The sequence below is a fragment of the Miniopterus natalensis genome, chromosome X (assembly GCF_054644295.1).
Source record: "Miniopterus natalensis isolate mMinNat1 chromosome X, mMinNat1.hap1, whole genome shotgun sequence".
Classification (NCBI taxonomy): Eukaryota; Metazoa; Chordata; class Mammalia; order Chiroptera; family Miniopteridae; genus Miniopterus; species Miniopterus natalensis.
Genome location: NC_142103.1, coordinates 13,723,961 through 13,744,317, shown reverse-complemented (window position 1 = coordinate 13,744,317; position 20,357 = coordinate 13,723,961). Strand labels below are relative to the sequence as shown.

The window sequence follows — 20,357 nt, the reverse complement described above, 5'->3', positions numbered from 1 at the left end:
TGTACCATCACCTTCTAGCCCCTTCTACCTACAAACGTATCTTGGTCCTTACATCTACATCCTTACATCCAGGATGGTCTCTTCAGTCTCCCCTCCAGTTGAAGGCCTATTCCCTTCCGGTTCCCTCCAGACCTTGCTTCATCATTTATTTTTGTCTTCTGTGCCTTTCCATTTACCTATAACCGCTGCCCCATCTCTCCTATAGAGAAAACCTCCCCCTCACTTCTTACCACTCTTTCATTTCTACCCAAGCTTCTCATTAGAGTGATGGCAGTAGCGTTTATTTTCTCACCTCTCCTTGGCTCATCAAATGACCGAAATCCGGCTTCCACCTGTACCACCACTCAAACCACCAATGGCAGAGTCACCAATGAGCTCCTCATTGCCTAATCCGATGCCTACAAATGTGTTACATTTGATACTGTTTTTGAACCTTCTTTAAACAAACTGTTACATTGGCTTCTTGGATACCAAACTCTCTTTGCTGACTCTTTTTTTGCCTGAAGATTTCTTCTCTCATGAGAGACCCTCCTATTGCCTACACTTTACTCCCTATGATTTCTTTGCCCCATCCCATCCTTACTCCAGTGCATTTTCTGCCCTGCCACCAAAAAGCTATCAAAAATGCATGCACTGAGTGATCACATCACTCTGCTGCTTTGAATTCTTTGCCTATAAGATAAAACCCAAACTTCCTATTCCCGCCCCTTTTCCTATTATTTTCAAATATTTTTACTTTAACAGTACTGATTTATTTGTAGTTTACTAAATATACCATTCATTTACTCATGTTGTAGCTTGCCTGTAATTTCATTGAAGGCTGGCCCTAGTGTCAATCCAAATGGTTATGTCCCCACAATGGATCATGTACTAAAGGAATTCAGGGAGAACCTTACCTAGCTCCCCATTGCAGAGAACCAGAAGGATATTCTTGTACCTGTTTGTATACTGTACAGTCTCCCTCACAGACACCAGTGATATCAGCAAGATGTTACTGATCAGAGTTACAGCATCTTTCTGATAACCTCAAATTTAGCCTTTCAGAATAGAATGCACCTTCGATAGTTTTTTGTCTTAACTCTACACTATCCAGATTTCTTAATGCCAATAAAGGTAAAGTAACTCTAATATGATTAGGATCGTGAGTACCCTAAAAAAGCTTTTGGAAGCTGTCAAGATTTAAGGATCATTTTCCTCCTAGGGAACAGCTCAGGGCTGTTTGCACTCGTTTGGATATTGCCTAAGACCTGCTGAGTGCTGAGGTCAGTTTGCTTAAAGATGCACATGGAAATAGAGATATAATCCTTGGTGAGGTCCAAGGGAACCAAATTAAGTCATTGATTAATTTCATCCTGTCCAGTCACTCCTTCACCCTCTGTATCTACTTAAAAAAATAAATGTATTCAGCTTGTCACAAATTTTATTTTATATCCCCACCTAGTACCATTTCACATTCTGCTTAAGTACTTGGTCATCTATTACATGACTCATTAGTTTGAGTTCTCTGTAGAATTAAAGAAAGTTGCAGTAAAAATAATAAATGGAACCTAAGTTTCAACTACATCATCCATGCATGTTTTAAAAGCATCTTTCAAAGTCAATTCAAACTCATATACAATGCCAGGAATTAGCACACCATCAAGCTCTTTGCTAAACTTTTTTCCTTGCCCCGTTACATTGAAGTATTGATGAGTAAAATGGCAAATGTTTCCCTTTATTGGGACTCAAATCAAAGTGTGTAAAACTGGATCTGATAAAGATTTCTCTCCAGAGAAGTACCCAGGGGCTATCCTATATGAAATTCTGTTCAGGGACACTTCCATTTATTCCTTTAACAAAATTTGTAGCTACCAGCTGTAGTCAAGAAATTTAATAAGGTTAAGGTTTCCTGCCTCCATCCCTTAAGAAAATGTTGCTGAAGTTCGTAATTGCAGACTCTTCCAAAAAGATGTGACAAGCTTTCCTGGAGATTTATTTGAATAATTACATTTACAGACTATGTAAATGCTATGTAGTGCACTATGGGTACACTACCAGGTTAGAAAAATCAGAGGAAGAGTTTTAATAAGAAAAGGAAACTAGACTTAAAATTCATTTATCTTGCAAATAAAAATATTTTGTTTCCATTGAATACATATTATTAGATCGAAAAGCATTTTCCAATATTTCCTACCCTCCTGGGGAAGTCAACAGAGTCCATGGATTTTAGCTGCAGGCAGGCAGTATGGGATAGTGGCGGCCTCCCGAGCTCTCCCTCAGGCCAACTTGGTTTGAATTCTAGTGTTATCTGTACACTGTGTGACCCTGGTAAATTTCTTAACCTATTTGAGTCTCTGTTTCCTCATCTATATATGAGGATAACACTATTGACCTCGTGTATTGTAAAAATTAGAGATACTGTGTGTAAAATATCTAGCACAGTGTATGGCACACAGTAGACAGTAAGTTATAGCTATGGTTATTTTAATAAATTAAAGCTGCGAGGGAGATCATCCCAAGCCCTTCAGTTTACAACTGAGGAATTTCAGGACCCAGGGTTTAAATGACTAGCCCAATGTAACAAAACTAGTCAATGGCATCATTAAGTCTATTTTAGTGTTCAGGGAAATGAAAGCACAGTGAGGTACAGTGACTTACACAGGGTCATTCAAAGAAACACTCATTACATGGATTGAACAAGAAAGTCTAGGCTCCCTAACCCCACATTCATCACAATTTGCTGCCATTTCTACACACACACACACACACACACACACACACACACACACACACACACACACACACACACACATCTCATGGCTTCTGACCTTTTACCTTTTGCTGACTTTTAAAATCCCATTTGATAATATATTCCAACTTCAGGATAAATGATCTCAAAAGTAAATTTTACTTCATCCTATTTTTAGAATAGATTCAGAAAATAAATTAGCTGTCCTGCAGATTAACATTTATTTGACTTACCTTGCATAATTAAGGACATGGTGGAGAGCCTGCCTGTAATTGCAATATGTTGCTTGTTAAAGTCTTAGGGCAAGCTCTCTTTCCTAACCTCAAAATGGTACTCCCTAGATGTACATTTCCATTCTCTACTGATCTACAGCTTTTCAGCTTTTCTTTATTGGCTTCTAGGTAGAGAGGAAAAAAAAATCAAACCTCTCCTTAAAGAAATCCATTATACATTTGCTGTCTCCTAAGGGGGAAGGGGGAAGGGGGAAGGGGGAAGGGGGAAGTGGGAAGGGGGAAGGGGGAAGTGGGAAGGGGGAAGTGGGAAGGGGGAAGGGGGAAGGGGGAAGGGGGAAAGGGGAAGGGGGAAGGGGGAAGGGGGAAAGGGGAAGGGGGAAGGAACTGATGTGCATTGTAGTTGTTAAACAAAAACAAACACATTGGGCTTTCTTGAGCGATAAAGAACCTGCAGGAGAACCTCAAAGACATAATTAGCAATTAGCAAGAATCTCCTCTCAGTTTGCACACTGTGTTTTAATGACTTCTGGCATGGTTTTTCCTTCTATGAGATTCTATGAAATTGCCCTGCAGCATCCTACGTAATGAGAATCTCACTTCTGATTCAGTGTCAAGGGTGAGTGCTGTCTACATTCGGCACGGAGATAGGTGCCTTGGCTAAGCACCTACGTGTTCTGACCAGCGTTTTCAAGAGCGACTGATATCTTGACATAGGTCCTGCTTTCTGAGTGACTTTGAAGATCACTAACAGGGTTTTCAAGCACCGTTAAGAGTTGAAGGCGTTATGGTGGACACTTCGTGTGAGTCACACATTCCCTTCCTTTAAACATCTTCGTTCACGCACTGGATCAGAGCAGATGTTGCAAACATCAGCTCAGTACATTATGTGAAAGCTGTCTTAGATGGATTAGACATTTAGCTGTTTGAAGCCTGGGCCAGATGTTCGTAGGGTCCCTGACTGCTTTGGGAGGAAATCAAGGGTACCAGATTGTTGTAAAGGCCACTCTTGGGTAGAAACATGAGTAAATCAAGCCAAAGGAAAATGCACTACTAGCTACGACAAGAAAACCTTAGTTTAATGTTAACTTTGATAGGTACATAAATTTTGGCACTCTCATTACCGATGCTTCAGGAGTTCATGTAAATCTTCTTCATCAGAATTCTATTACTACTACTTTCCAAGGGGGGGGAAAAAGCTGTAGTGAAGCAATTATTTGCTTTATTTGGAAAAGCTGATATATTCATCGTCCATGTGGCAGGTTGAATGTGGTAGGTGAGATGAGTGGTTTTCATACTAGTGGCAACTCAGGAGGATGTTTATTTCAGGTATAATACAAGCTAGATTCCTCCCTGTTTCTTCTGCGGAAAATCTTAAAATACTCACAAGAGTTTTAAAGCCTGCGTGAAGGTAGAACCCAGCCTGATGTATTTCCCTGAAAGATGAGCTGATTATATGTTGCCCCTGAGTTCTGCATTCAATCTTCAAATATTTATTGTGGACCTACTCTGTGTAAGACAGGAGAGCTGGCACCAGTGAAGAAAAAAACCCCCCCACAACGTTTCAAAACACTTGAACGTGATACTTGGGGGACCTATGTTCCCTTAGGGAACAAAGTTTATCCTCTTTAAGCACCAGTGAAATTCTTCTTAGGAATACTTAGTGTAGGTAAAAGTTACCTAACTGCTCAATTACACAAAACACATGTGTAGTGCATCCCACACTGAGCAAGATATTGCTGGGGAGGGGGGGAAGATTCAAAAGAAGTATTAGATGTAGTTTGTCATCTCCAGCAGCTTACTTCAGTAATAAAAACCCTCCCATTCATGAAAGAACTGCAAAGTAAAAGAAGGGAAAATATAATCAAGTGTTAATTGGGTAGTGTAGATACTGCTAAAGAAATTTGCATTTAATTGGCTGTGATTAGCCAGAGGGGCTTTTATGAAAGACACAGATAGAACTCGAATATGGCCTTGAAGAAAGCGAAAGCTTTAAACTTTGATTGTGATTGGAATTTAATCCCCATATGGCAAATGTCAAATGGCTAAAGAGTAACCTCTTAATATTTGAAATAATAAGTGATCATCTAACAAATTAAACACATTGACCTCACTATGTCTTTTTGGCATGGAAAGATGTTCATAATAAATTAAGTGTGAAAAGCAGATTTTAGAACAGCATTCTATAATATGATTCCATTAGTAGAGAACAAAATATATGATAGGCAAAGAAAAAAGCCTAGATAGATATACACTAAAATGTTAACAGTTGTTTTCTCTATGTGGTAGGATTAGGGGTGACTTTATTTAAAAATATTTTGCATTCTCTTTTTTTCATGTGCAACAATTGTGTTCTAATTGTGTAATAGTTAAAAAAAGACCACATTGGCTTCTTAAAACCCACTAAAATGAATACTTCATAAAAGCAACTAAAATAAAATTAAACACACACACCATCTTGGAGAACGAATAGAGAAGAGTGATTAAATAATTCAGGAAATAGAGTGGATGATATATGATGACAGACTTAAAAGTTAATCCTTCAGCTTATGGAGTAAGATGGGAGTATGACCCAAGCCTATAAAATCATGGAGCTCATTGGAAGAACACAGGTTTATTCACAAATCCCAGGCAATAGAACTGAATGTTGGCCCTTAAAGACTGAGAAGCACATTTAGGACAAAGAAGAAAGGCCAAGCTCGCACAAAAGGCAAAAAGAATTGGAATTTGTTATCCTACGGCTGATATAAGTTGAAAATATAAATAGCTTCAAGAATGATTTAGATAAATTAATGGAGGAAAGGTTCATTAAAGGCTGGTTATTAAGCAAAAGCCAGAAATGTCTAGAGTCTGCGAGATATTCAACATACTCAACATATTTAAATGTTAACAGTGGTAGAAGAAGTCTCCATTCCTGAGGCTCTCTGCCAGCTGGGAATGAACCATTTAGTTGTTGGACTGTTGGGAGTTTCCAGGAAGTAATCTTTGGAGAGAGGTTGGGGTGTCAGGGAGGCACTCAGAGGGCTCTGGACAATAATTATCAACTAGAAAAGTAGCATGTCAATATTTTAATAACAGTTATGCCTATAGTAAAGCATTTTGCCTAAAATCTAGTCCTGACTGCCTGTCTTCTGGGCTAGGCTTCAGAGATGATGTTGTCAGACGGCATGTTAAGATAGACTATAGCATGGCAACACAGTCTTAAGATTCGGAGAAGTCACATGAAATATTTAGATGACCAAATGATTTTTTTTTTTTTTTTTTTTTTACCTCGAGGGCTGTTCAGTGAAGCTTCCGATGCTCTCCCGCCATCTCCACAGTGACTCTGGTCAAAGGGAAGGCACTGATCACCGGTTCCAGCCACCACCTCAAAATTCTTGGACAGATCTTTTGTTTCCACAAGAGATTTCAACTTGTAGACTTTTCGAGTATTGGTGTCTGATAGATAAAGTGATTCAGACATAGGGTCCATAGCCAGATAGTATTTGTGAGCAGGACTTGTGCTAAGGAAGAGAAAAGTCAAGTTATTCAAAACCATTTGTTCAGTATGCACCGCTGGGGTCTGCCTTTCGTCACAAATGGAATATTCTCGTAACAGACAAAAGAATTCAAGTACCTTCCTTCTTATGTACTGAGAAGATGGATACGTCTTTGTTTTTCTAGTAATGGGTCTGGGTATAAAAAAATTCACTGTGTACTGCTAACCTGTAGTGACACTGATATTTCAGTACCATCCATTGCCCATAGGGGAAGCAGCAGGAGACAGTGTGTCCCAGGGGGTCATCTGTCCCATACATACCGTTCACACAGTTCTCTAAATACCCACCAGATAACTGTCTGGATGTCTCCGTCACCTCAAACTCAACAAATCCCAAACATTAAATTACTCTCTTTTCCTGCCTCCTCAAGTTCTTGTACTATTGACATTATCCAAGCCCCAAATCTGGAATTCTTCTGCATGAGAGCTTTATCTCTTCTTTCATTTATGTACGAATTCAGCCATTTATAGCACTATGGACTCATAGATATTTGTTTTATACTTCGCATTGAAATTCAATGATACTTTATTTTGTTGCTCAAATTGTTCCAGCTTTAGCCTCTGGGAGCAGAACTTCTATCGGGTTGTGTGCCCCTCTGACATACCCCCATCAATGTGGGGTGTGTTTTTATTTTTATTTTTTGAGCACATACTTACTTTCTGGAACTACGAGATGCTCCAGGCTCATCTTATATAATCCCTGCCCCACTACTTGAATGAGTCTAAGGACCCCTGGTTCCTTTTATCAGAGAATGGTATTAGAAACCGAGATCTGCATGCTGGGCTTTAAGCACTGTTATTTTCACATCTCTCTCTGCAAACACACTGTGAGCTCTTTGCAGGCAGGAACCACGTTCATCTCTCTATCCTCAGTGTCAACAGAATGTCTGACAGGGTCAATGTTCAGTAAGTGCTGAACTAAACTGAACTGAAGGACACGAAACTAAGACATGAAAGAGTTCAGGCCTTGGCTACTTGCCAAGCAAAATGGAGGGGAGAGGTCATCAGAATAATTAAGATATCCTTAAGGACTGGCCTGTTCCTGACTCTACTTGTAATTGTGTCTGCCCTCTAAGCATATTTATATACGTGAAGGATAGCAAAGGCTGGCAAATACTGATTGGAGACCGAGTTTAGTTTTAATAGGAAAAAAATCAGATCCAGTTGGAATACTTGATTTTTTTCTACTTACCTTCATCAAATAAGAGAATCCGGTAGATTCCAGGGACATCTTCAACCCTGGAACCACCATGACAGATGCTGTAAATACACTGTAAAGGGCCCCAACAGACTCCAGTATTGATTTGGCAGTCATACCAGACAAAGCATCTCTGTAGCAAAGACTGCTTAAATAGGGCTTTGAGTAAAAGTGTCTACATATTTGGTTGAATTTTCACCTTCAGAATGACATTTCTCCAGTGCCCTTATATCTTGCTAGAATAAAGAAGGGGTCACAGCCCTTCGTTGAAACAACCTTCAATACTTCGGTAGCCCGTTTATGGAAGTCTCACCTAAGCCAGGTGAATCAGGTTTTGTTTAGGACAAGTCCATGGGCTGTTTCTCCAAGAGAAATGGTATTTGTGCAAAAGCACTTTGGAATGTGTTCCATTCATTTATTATTGAACACCCCCGATGCGCCTGTGAGGGAAGTTAGAATTGGCATGCTCCTCAGATCTCAGCTGGGAAACCCAGACACACAGAGGGCTTGCCCAGGGTCACTAACAAGCCTGTGCCCGCACTACAAGTAGATTAGATCATATGTGACTGAGAGTACGAAATACCTTCAGAATATTTTTGTTCTGAAGGTGGCAAGGAGAAAACAATATCAGTGTGCTCTTGCCTTCTTCTAACTGAGCAGCATGTCCTGTTTTGCTCAGCGAGGCTGCTCTTAAACTTTGTGCACTGGCCTTTAGAAAATGGAATAGCCCAACAAACCAGATTCCAATCTGATTAATGTTATTTTCCTGACAGCCAGCAGTCAGGAAGGTCTCCTGCACCGATATGCAATTTCTTGCTATTTCATGCCATTTCCCAAGCGTACTTCAGCTCTTCCGAGATTGGTTTCTTTCTACTTTCTGAAAACATGCCATACCTGAGAAAGAAAAAAACCCTAAATTCCAATCTGTTCTAATCCCTCGTGTCTAAATGCATATTGCAGTTTGGAGTATGTGAAGATTTCTTTTATAACTTTCTTGTTAGACCTACTGTCACCTTCTGGTTAGTTTTATATTCGGGTAACACCCTTCAACTTAGCAAAAATCACTTCACTCATGCTACTTAAAAATCACCTAGATTGTAAAATGGGCAATTAATGCTTCTAATTAATACTGTGCAACACTTTACCAGTAAGCAATTTGACAACCAACCTAATTTGCTTAAGAAATTAGTTATGCCAAAGTAACAAGGCTGAGCGTGTGCACTGGCATTTAGGAAGTGGCATCTTCCCAAACCGAATCCAAATTAAAAATCCTATCGGTGCCATTGTGATGACAATTGGCATTCGGAAGCGAACAAATTCAATTTTCTCCTTGGTAATTTCAGGTAATTTAGAACGGTTTTGACAAGTGTAATGCATAAACAAATTGAACAGGAATACTCATTATGATTAATTTCAGAGCTTTGTGCCATTGTCGGTAAATGGTCAGTTTAAAGCTTTCCAATTATTTCTTTTTTGGTGGAAAGAACTAAAAACCATGAGGACACATAAAAGAAAAAAGGAAACATCTTATTCAAGCAGGTCATTGTAGTCACTGTCTCTTAATATTCTCATCGACTATGTTTCTGGATCTAGGGAGCCTGCTGCATTCTCTCTCTCTACCTGCAACCTAAAAACATTGAAGCCTTTTGAACTTACGGTCTCAGCTGTGATACCACCTAAGGAAAACATGAAGAGACGTAAGGCCTTGCTTTCCCCTAAAGTACTGAACTGCCAGCTTCCATTTTTCTTGTGTTCTTTCTGGTGCATTCTGATCTTCCAGCAAATTCCCATTTAACGGAGTTCTCTTCTTTTGGAAGACACTTACCTGAGTCGTAACTTGCAAGTTCACTTTCACATTATTCTTTTGACTTTAAGAAGTAAAATTTCCCTGTTAGCACATTATTAGCAAGTGACCTCTTAAGCAAGAAGGGGCATTTGGCAGCTGCCCATGTGATTTGCTTACCTATGTCTGGTATCTCTGTTTCTAGGGTGCACAAGGTATCCACGAGTAGCAAGTAAAAGCAAACAGAGATGCATCAGTATCATTCGAAACAAGCCAAATCTCACCAGACACACCTATTCCTAACTCAGCTTGTGGCTGTCAGAGAGACTCCACAGGGACCATTTAGTCAGATGTGCAAGCCAGAGCGGACCCAATCCCTCCTCGCTTCTCCTCTTAAGATGGTATCAAGGTGATTGAGCAGCCTGTTTGGTGGGTGGGCAAAGCTCTTGGGCAGTTTTTTCAAAAACCCCTCTCTGGACCATTTTTATCAGAATCACTCGGGCTCTTGCCATACGTGCAGTTTCCTGGGGCTCTCCCGGTCATACTGAATCAGAACCTTGAGGTGGGAGGGGAACCTGGGCATTTTATTTTTAACAAACTCAGCTAGTGACTCTGACACTGAGTAAGGTTTAAAACCCACTGGGCCGGAGTTTGAGAAAGTAGCCACTGCAAAGGGCCTGAGCATTTTACACTCTGCTTTGAAAGCCACCTTATCAAAATGCAAAATCCCCATTTTATTACCGAGTCTTGAGTGCCAACAGGTATCCCAAACCAACCCTAAGACACTTATGTGATCTCGGAGATAAGATAAGGACATCTCTTGTGCACATTAGTATATTACTCAGCAATATTAAAAAAAAACTTAACAAATTTCAAGTATAAAGGCTTTCTTTTGGACCATAACAGAATGTCCCTGGCATCAAAAGAGCTTCAATAAAACATCATGTACATCAACTGCTAGGGCTTTGTGTCTTCCAGCTGTCCACACTCCAAGGGGGCAACTACAGTGGGAGAAACAGGACTGTCAGGTCGAAAGAAGCAGGAAACGTTGGGGGACCTGATCTGTAAGCCATTAGGTGCAGGGCATGGCCTGGGGTCTTTTACTCTGGGACCTGCTATGAGGCTTCTCACACAGGAGTACAGTCTGACAAGCCTGACTTTGGGTCAAATCTGCCTAGAATTAAAAGGCTATAATCATCTGTGAAATACAGTCATGTTAATTTTTAAATCCTTTTAAACCCAGCCCTTTATGTCATTTGGGAAAAAAAATCCCATGAAGACAACAAATCTTTTTATCTAAACTAGAAAATGTTCTTATTCTTTGGAATGTCAGGAAAAGAGAAAAGACACAACATGATTTCATTTGAAGCCATCTGCTACTACTGAGTCAACGCTCTTCAGAGACAATATTCCTGGGATTTTACTGGTTAGGCCACAGGTCACGATCCAACGAGTTTTCCATTTCCCTGGCCTGCCTCAAAAGGGTAGGTATCTTGTGGGCTCACACAAGAGGTCAAAAGGTAAGAAAGGGGAGCTCTGATTAGAAAGCTAGCCTCAGGCATTTGAACCTTTTTGAGTTTCTTTGTCTCTGGACACTTGCTTGTTTTTGTGGCCTCTATATTGCAGGCTGAGTCTGCTGGAGGCTGGCTCTAATCACTGTTACATGGTTGATCCTCTTGAAGGAAGCTGAATTGTGAAAGTACTAGAAGGACCTTATTAAAATACGATTTCACCCGCAACAGATGTTCATGGTGCAGAACCATTCCGGTGGCTACACAGGGTTTTGAAATTCTTACGTGATGGCAAGGAGAAGGGAGAGTGATGGCTTGACTCTCCTGCAGCTGCTTCTGATCCTGCCAATAATGTCACTCTGAATTTGGAAAGATGTCCCATATTATGCAGAGCAGCTTCTCTCATTAACATCTCAGAGGGAGGAAGTGAAAATGACGGAATTTATTTCCAGTGTGTGACCTTGTTCTGTCTCAGAATTACTTTTAGTTAAGGATTTAGGATTGAGCCACTACCAAAGTCAGTCTGCTCTCTAGCTAGCAACTGACTGCATGCTGAGGTGCCACTGTGTGAGCTCTTCACAAGGGCCTCGGCCCATCGGTGGCAGTGCCGCCTGGCAACTGACTGACTTGGAGCTTGCCATGGGTTAGGAGGAGAAAGGAGTGGACCTGAAAATCCTTTTAGAGCAAGGAGTGCTCCTGACGGTAGGATCCTGAAGTTGATCTTTGATTTTGCTCAGGGTCTGTATGGTTAAAGGGACTATATCTTCCTTTTTTAATTAAAACATTTGATTGAGCTATAATTCACACACCATAAAATTTACCCTTCTAAAAAATACAATTCAGTAGTTTCTAGTACATTCATAGAATGGCGCAACCATTGCCATCATCTAATTCCACAATATTTTCATCCATCTCTGGAAGAAACTGTACCCATTAACTATGACTCCCCATTCCCCACCTCCCTCAGCCCCAGGCAACCACTAATCTGCTTTCTGTCTCTCTGGATCTGCCCATTCTGGATAGTGCATATAAATGGAATCATAGAATACATATCCTTTTGTGTCTGGCTTCTTTCACTTAGCATCATGTTCGACCTACTCTTCTCATATTTTTGTGACACGGGGAATGGAGAAAGAGAGACTCGGAAGTTGCTGTCTAGTGACCTGACATCCTGAGGGTTTGCCTGGTCTGCTCTGTGGCAGCTGTAACACTTTACTTGCTCTTCATGCTGTTCACAGTTTCTTTCCTTAATACTTAGCCAGAAACATGTGATGTCAAAGAACGGACTTTCCTCTCTGCTCATCTTTCCACAGTATTCTTCCTCTGAAGACCAAGTTCTCACTCTTGCCGTTCACTGACTTCTCAGCACTGCCAAAGCCAGCAATGCTTATCTAAGACCCTTCTCCCCTCATGCTCCAGTTCTGTCCCTTGCCCTTATCACAACTTACCTGTCTTGTGTTTTAGGGCCCTGCTTTCAGCTAGCAGTTCCTTTGAAAAATCAATCTGACAAAGGAATCCATGCCCTGGGACTACCGAGGAGTTTAGCTTGGTGGGTCATTCTAACAGAGGTTCTCGCAGTGAGAACTCTTAGTGATGAAATGTCTCAGCTCAAACACATTTCTTAGAGTAGAAATTGGGGCACTGTGCAAGGCCAGAAGATGTTTTTGTGTAAGGTGGAGGGAACCTTTGAATGCCACTGCTAAGACATGAGATCGCACTGGGGAGGTAACCACCTAGTTCATTTACATGTCATGGTTCTCTCTTTGTAGCTCCAGTGCTGCTGACAAGAGGATGATCCTAGGTCATTTCTCAGATACTATCAGAGCTCTCGAAGTTGGGGTTCCATTTATTCCTTCAGCAGAGCGCTCCATAAGGTCTATGGCCCCTCAGCATGCTAACTGCCCCCAAGTGGGTGCTATTCCACTTCCACTTAACCCCCAGTCAACGACAGGAGTTGAGCCCTGAGAACAGTGTAGTAAATATCAACCAGACACTGTAAAGGAAACAGTAAACTCAAGAGCAATTTTCATGTTACATTGACATTTTTCAGGACCAAGTTACTCAAGGTACCTAGAAGCATTTGCCAGGCTCTTATTTTCTTCTTTCTTTCATTTTAAAGGGAAGGACACGATAAATATCTGGAGATTAACAGCATCTTGAACAATAACAGCATGAAGTTTTTATAAAGAATAAATCATTTCTAGTCATGCTTAATAGGTTTTTTAATAGATTTTTGAAATGAGAAGATTTGGGGAGAGCAAGACGGGTATTCATATTTGAACTCTTGCAGAGTATTTGATAGGTGTCTCCTATTTTTACTTATATAATTATCACTGTTAGTTGTAGAAAACCGAAAAGTGGCCTGAAGGCCATAATCAAAGGAAAAAAGAAATAAAGTCATAATCGATGAGAAATAGTTGAAGGACTTGGGGATATTTAGACTGATGAAGAAGAAAGCTCAGGAACCTGTGATATCTGTTTTCACACTTGTGGAAGTTTATCAGGTAAAGAGGGACATGGCTCCTGGGCTGCTTCAGATGTTAACATTTGCCACTACTGAGTGGATGTTCCATGAAGGCAGATTTTGGTTCAGTAGAAGGAACCATTTTCTAACAGAGCACTCCAAAGATGCAATGCGCTGTCTAGAGAGGTATTTAAGTTTCTTGTTATTGAAAGAGATTGAAGTAGAGATGATTCTGTCAGAGATGTAGCGGGCACTATGTTGCACCAGATACAACTATGGACATTTGTAACACTAAGCTCACAAATCTGTGATGTTCCCTTTGTGTTACAGGAATGTGCATGCGCGCTTGTGCTCGTGCGCACATGTATGTGTGTGTGTGTGTGTGTGTGTGTGTATAAAATCTTAACAGGAGAAGCAAATTGCTAGAGATGTCTAGACTTAAACTAGAAATGACTATTTTTAAAAAAAAATCTTCAGAGAATGTATTTTTGATACTCTTTTAGGTTTAATTGCATGGTATTATAAGCTCTCCTTTTTTTATTATCTTATGTCAATGTCCGGAAGGAAGCACTAAGATGTGTACATGCGGATGAAATCTGCAGTGAACAGGCAAAGGGTACTTGTACTTAAATAACAAGAAATAATATTGTTGCTCTTGGCACATTACTACTAATGATAATGCCATAACTGACTTTCCCCTAGCTTCCCCATTCAACCAGGTGGGAGACCAGCTAGATGAAATAAATGATTGGCAACCAATGAAAATGAAATTATTTTTGAGATCAGATGAAAGAAACTCAATTTGGGACAGTTTAGGTCAGCAGAGCTGAGTTAGGAAAAAAAATCTATAGTCTTCCAATCTTTGAAATGTCAAGGATCATCTGGAATTGTTCAATGGGGACCACTACGGAACCGAGGATGGAAGAGAAGCTAATCTAGAAGGACATGCAGTAGGAGCAGGCCTTATGTCCTTCCAAAACGTCATCAAACTTTGGGCTGAGAACTACACATCTGTGGCTCTTAAAAAAGAGAAATGTATAAAATATGTGAGAGGATGCTAAAATATTAACTTGAAGTCAATTTTCTAGATAGGGAAGTAGAGAGCAGGGTGGTTAAGTTATATAATGAATAACCTGACAGAGAGTGAAGACAGAATGTTCTCTGTCCCTTTCTGTAATAACCTATTGACAATATTGCTCTTCTAGTCACAGTTTTAAATGCATCAAATAACATAATGACTATATTAGCTGTGTTTCTAAGGAAACAGATGAGTCAAGCAAGTAAAATGAATTATATGCACGTGAGGGGGCAATTAACTGATTTAAAAAAAAACGGGTACAGAATGAAGTTTCTATCTACATACAGAATTCAATAAACATTATGGTTCTTAAGATAGCAAAGCCTTATTTTATAACTTATTTCTCTCTAGGAAGTTTAAATCTGGAAAAGTTATAAAGCAAATGTAGAAACTCACCAATTACATGTGAAAGATGCAATGTACACAGTATAGGCTACTGATCAGGACAGATACTGAAAAAAAACTGAATCTAATGAGAACTCTATTAGTTTCTGAGCAAACATGACAGATAATGTTTGCTGACATAAAGTGGTTTGATGGTTTTGACTACAGTCACACAGTTAAGGAGTTACCTGTCAATTAGGTCAAAATGATGATGCCTATTCAATCAGTTCATTTCTCTCATGGCCAATCACAGGAGTAATGGAGTAGAGAAGAGAGAACTATTTTTTCTCCTAGAAGGTAATGCACAGAATCTTACCTAGGGGTCTATGAAAGGGCTTCATCCATGGGGATAGGTCGCTGGGGGGGGGGGGGGGAAGAGGATGCAGGGAGAAGGAAAATATGTGACCCCCTGAAATTACATGTATACTTTTGTGTGAATCTGTTTTTTTTTTCTGGGGAAGGGGCCCAAACATAGTCTTCAATACAGGGTGAACAAAAGTAGGTTTACAGTTGTAAGTACACGAAACACAGAGCTTGTTCCTGTATTATTACTTACTCTTGTGTTATATATTTTTCCATATGAACAACTGTAAGCCTACTTTTGCCCACCCCTGTAGATTCTCAAAGGGGTCTGAGAATTTAAAAAAAAATGTTAAGAAGAGCTGATCTAGAGGATGTTAGCTCAGAAGAGTCAGCTAGGGGGACTCACACTAAGTGTGAGCTCATGGTGTGTGCACGCCTATGTGTTTGAAGAGCTGTGACAATGAGAGAAAACAGTGTTGTGGTGTGAGACTAAATAAAGGGATTGGCCAATACTTCACACTGTCAGAAACTAATTTTTCTTTATACTGAAAAAATCACTTTGAAATTAGGGTCCAAGTTATTCTATTTTATTCTTCAAATGACTTTGTGTTGAAGGTCATAAGGTGCTCTGGACAAAAATGCAAATTTGTGAACTGTTTAGGATCCTTGACCAAGGAGAATCTCATCAATGAATGACAATTGCTCCACCTTAGGTAAATTTGCATTTAAATTACAATAAAAAGGACTAAACTTAGCGGGGCTTTCTTTATAGTAATACTTTCTTTGTTTTTATAGGTAATCCTAAGGGTTTTTTATTTGAGAAGTTGGCTATATAAGATTAGCTTTATAGGGTTCCATATATAAGCTCAGTAAGACCAGATCTCTATCTACCTGACAGCCCTTATTTGCATGACTAGAAATTTTCAGATGTTCCGTCCACGTTTGGCATCACGTAGACAGAACATCCTTAGCATTTTGAAAACAATCGAGAATGTTGTATAAATCATTTCCAAATCCAGGCATACAACCATCTTGGCCTTCTTCATTGACTTTCCAGTAAGTAGTTGCCCAAAGAGATATACTGCTGGAAGTGACAAGTCCCTGTGAGGTGTGACATCCTGAGGTACGCGAACATTTGATTAGGGCAGGGTGGTATGAATTAGTACTTCTCTAGATTCTCTAGATGAGCTTTATCTTTATAAAATCTTAATTTTACAGTCTATTTTTTTATTAGCCAAGGGATTTAACAGCTTTCTTCTCTATGACAGCGTTTGCAATTATAATTAAGGAATGTATTAAAACTGGAGTGAATTAATGTGAAAACTAGATGGGGGCATGGGACTAGAAGATTTCCCTTGCCAGGTGTGAAGGACTAACTCAGTCTGAGAAAAGGGAAGTAGATTCCAAAGCAAGCACAAGAATATTGAAAATTTCGAGGCGTGTCCATATGTAGTCAAGTTTCCATGCTTTTAAGTGTTGAATGAAAATGACCCAAGACTTTTCATGTGTCTTGACTAGCCTTGATGGCGCTCTGTATGTACAAGTCGCTCCATCAGTGTCTCTGTTCCCCCAGTTACTATTTTTCCAGTCAATGAGGTAATGTCTGAGGCAACAATTGTTTTATGCACTGCTTCATAGGATCAAAATATATTATAGCATCAAAATCTTCCGGGACCTAGAAAAACTTTAAGCCTATTGTTCTAAAGGCATTTGTCAAAGTTAAAGCTGCCACAACCAACTAGAAGGAAGGCTCTACCAATTTACCCATGGGAGAGGAAACAGGTCTGTCTATTTCTGTTGGGATGGAGGTAGGTTTTTTTCCTTTTCTAGGACTCCAGAGGGCATATATTTGTGTCTTACAGCCCCAAAAGGGATAAATAAAGCTGATTAAACCATGGTTTACTTAGTTGTCATCTTTGTGTAACTTCAGAATATTAAATACCAAAAGGTATGAATTCCTTTCAAGGTGTATCAAAATACTTTGTACTCTCAAGAAGATTCCTAGAACAGGGTAAGAAAGTCTAAGGATGACTGCCTTTTTTTTTTTTTTTTTTTAAGATGACTGCTTTAATCATTTTTCCCCCCAGTGGGATAGAGCTTTTTAGGGTAAAAAACTCACTCTTCTTTCTTTATTATGCCACGCAAACACAGACTTCCATTTTCTTAATATGAAGTGACCGCTTCAAAAGATTGGCCCTGAAGAGCTTAGTAAGTTTGGATCTGGCAACACCTCTATGTGCTAGAATGGAATAGATACTTTTGATCAGTCTCTGTGGTGGCCAGAGGGGTTGGGTGACTTACCTGAGCACCTGGAAGTATTGAGACCCATGTCAGTGATGGCCACATTGGCACGCAACAAAAGCCACACACACAGGGATGTCAACACTTCCCGGTTCGTCAAAGCAGTGCTCAGTGTCCTTGGAGTCGGAGGAGCGGGCATGCTGACCTATGTCCTTCGCCCCTAATTCCTGCATCTTAGTTCAGTGCTACAACACGGGCGACTGCATGTTCTGCTCCTCCTGGCAATGCCTTGTCTCTTCGTGTTATCTCATCCTTGCTTCCCCTTTATCCGCTAAGCGTGAAGATTAGAAGAGACTTACCTTAATTCCAAAATACTAACAGAGTTTCCCGAGGGAGATATTCGCCTTACGAAATTGAAGTCGCCAACATACACACTGCCATCAGGGCCAGCAGCTAAGGCAACGGGAGCAAAGAGCTTGTTGTTGTGGGCTGGGCCATTGCAGTTGGTGCAGGCTACGCTCCGTTGGTGCCCGTTACCCATCAGGGTCGCTATGACAGGGGGCTGCTGGGAAATAAACATATTTTCTCCGTTCCCTTTATGTATGATTCCTAGATCCAAGAAAGAAAAAAAAAAAAGAGGGAGAATAAAACAAAAACAATTACCACGTAATCTCCTCAGCAACATTTTCATCTTTTTCTCATTGTTCAAAGCAAGAAGAGCTTCGGCACTGGCACAAAAGAACTTGAGAATGCAACACGCCGCCCTTGGTTTTGTTTAACTGTAGAGCCACCGCAAATGGTACCATAATGCTTTGCCTCAGTTTGCGCATCTGTGAAATGGGTTAACACGCCTAGTCCCTTTAATGCTGACTCTAACTGCCTCCATAAAGAATTTGATGACCGACTTGCAGTGGTGTCCTACTCGCTGTGGGCTCTGCCAACCACCTGTGGCTTAGTTTTCAGCCCTGGCTGATTGTCTCCTGATGCCAGGCACACAGATGCCTGACTTCAAATTACCCTCACTATCAACTGGTTCCTGAAAAGGGAGTCTCAGTCAATTTTAATATTAACCTTAGCAAAACAATCAGGGAGGTAATCTACTTCTGTGAAGGGAAATCACACCACTAGAATGCACTTGAAAGATACAAGAAAGAGACTTGAATTTTCCACTCTTTTGGACCGTATCTCACTATCATCGGTGCATGGGATAGAGATACTGACCTAGGAAAATGCTGGAAGATCCTGTGCAATCTCTCTTTTGGCAATCTCATCCATCCCCACAGCTTTAACACCCATCTCTACATGCTGACATTTTCTCCTGCCCAGAGTTCTCACCTGATGTGCAATTGCCTACTACAGTGTATCGTTTCACTTGGATCCCCACAGGTGCCTCAAACTCAGCAAGTTTAAGACAAAGCTCATCAGTTTTTGCACCCCTTACCAAACCCTGCTCTTCCACTTGTGTTCCCTAATCATCTTGTAAGTGGTATCACCATGTGTGTGTTTACCTAAGTTGGAAATGTGGGCATCACCGTGGCTCTTGTTTTCCTCACTTTCTAATCCTAATCATTAACCTCTCCCCTTTGGGTTCATCTCTTGAAATATGTTGAACCAGTTTTGTCATCTCGATCCGTAGCACTGTGCTTTAGTTCAGTTTTTCTTCACGTCTTGGTCTCCTGGTCTCCATGTACGCCTATCTCCAAACCACCTTCCACACACCTGCCGCAGAGGTTATTTCAGCCTGTGGCTTAAAACCGTTCAATAGCTCCATATCCTCTCTAGGATCAAGGGCACATGCCTTATTATTAAGGCATGCAAAGCCCTCCGTGATTCGGCCCTTGTCAGCTTGTTCAGCCTCTCCTCTCATCGCCGTCTCATTTGTATGCTGAGTTTTAGCTACAGTGGACTCTGCAATTATTCTCACCTAGTCCCATGCCTCTCCGCTTTTGTACGTGCCATTCCCTCTATTCCAAATGCCCTCCTTGTCTTGTCTGCTTGGGCAACGCTTACCTATCCTTCAGCGCTCAGGCCGGTTCTCCCCCAGTGTCCCGTCCAGGCGGAATTAGCTGCTCCCTCCCGTGTGCGCCCACGTTTGCTTTGCACAGCTCTAGCCTTACACTTACCACACTGCAGGATTCCTTTTTCATTACTGCTCTGTCTTCCCCATGAGAGCGTGAGCTCCTTGAAGGCAGACACCCTGTCTTACTCCTTTCTGCACTTTAGTGCCAATGCCTGTGGCCAAGTCATTAGAAGTGCTCAGCAAATGCTGACAAGAGGCTTTGAGTCTCTCGTAGTCTCCTTGTCCAAATCCCAGTGATTTTACAAACCTATTAAGCCTGGGCAGATAATCCAAGGAGCAGATGCTGCTGTGCTAAATAAATTGCTCAGGTAGGCTCAGAAAGAGCCAGGGCAGGTAAAGCATCCACACTGTGAGAGGCATACCAGTGGGTCAGACTGAAGTAACTGACAGCAAATGAATGAATGCACTCATCTTGTAGAGTCTTATTTTTTCTCCCATGACCGCTGCTATCTATCTCCTCGGACTGCCTGTAACTCTCCCTAAACATTTCCTAAAATGTCTTCCTCAGTTTTCTTCCAACATTTGGTCCCACAGTCCTACAATGAAAACTACTGATCTCTCTGAAATAGAAACATTGTTGGTAAAAATAAATAAGGGGTAAAACACGCACAACACCATGGCACCAAATATGTGCCTGGAAGGGGCCTTCCAGAAAACGGAAATCCCATACGTCATAGAGCCTTTGGATTTCATAGCTAAGTACCTTTACTTTCCCTCCCAAAGTGATTCTTGGCTATCTTTTTCAACATATGACCTGCAGGAGCAGTTATGAGTTTATGCCCCAACAAATTGGTCTTTTATTGCAGAACTATGAGATAC

The 20,357-nt window shown here is 40.8% G+C and overlaps 1 protein-coding gene across 2 annotated transcripts in view; it reads right to left on the bottom strand.

Annotated features, from left to right (window-relative positions):
- The window catches only part of TENM1 (teneurin transmembrane protein 1), a 319,040-nt gene that overhangs the window by 89,173 nt on the left and 209,510 nt on the right, over nucleotides 1-20,357 (bottom strand). The window contains exons 16-18 of one of the 2 annotated variants that reach the window (XM_087829353.1): nucleotides 17,818-18,067; nucleotides 9,658-9,678; nucleotides 6,229-6,461 (exon numbers count right to left, since the gene is read on the bottom strand). In XM_087829353.1, coding sequence (XP_087685479.1) covers nucleotides 6,229-6,461; nucleotides 9,658-9,678; nucleotides 17,818-18,067 — 504 coding nt within the window. The remainder of the gene's footprint in view (nucleotides 1-6,228; nucleotides 6,462-9,657; nucleotides 9,679-17,817; nucleotides 18,068-20,357) is intronic. The other variant, XM_087829352.1, reaches the window with a different exon arrangement.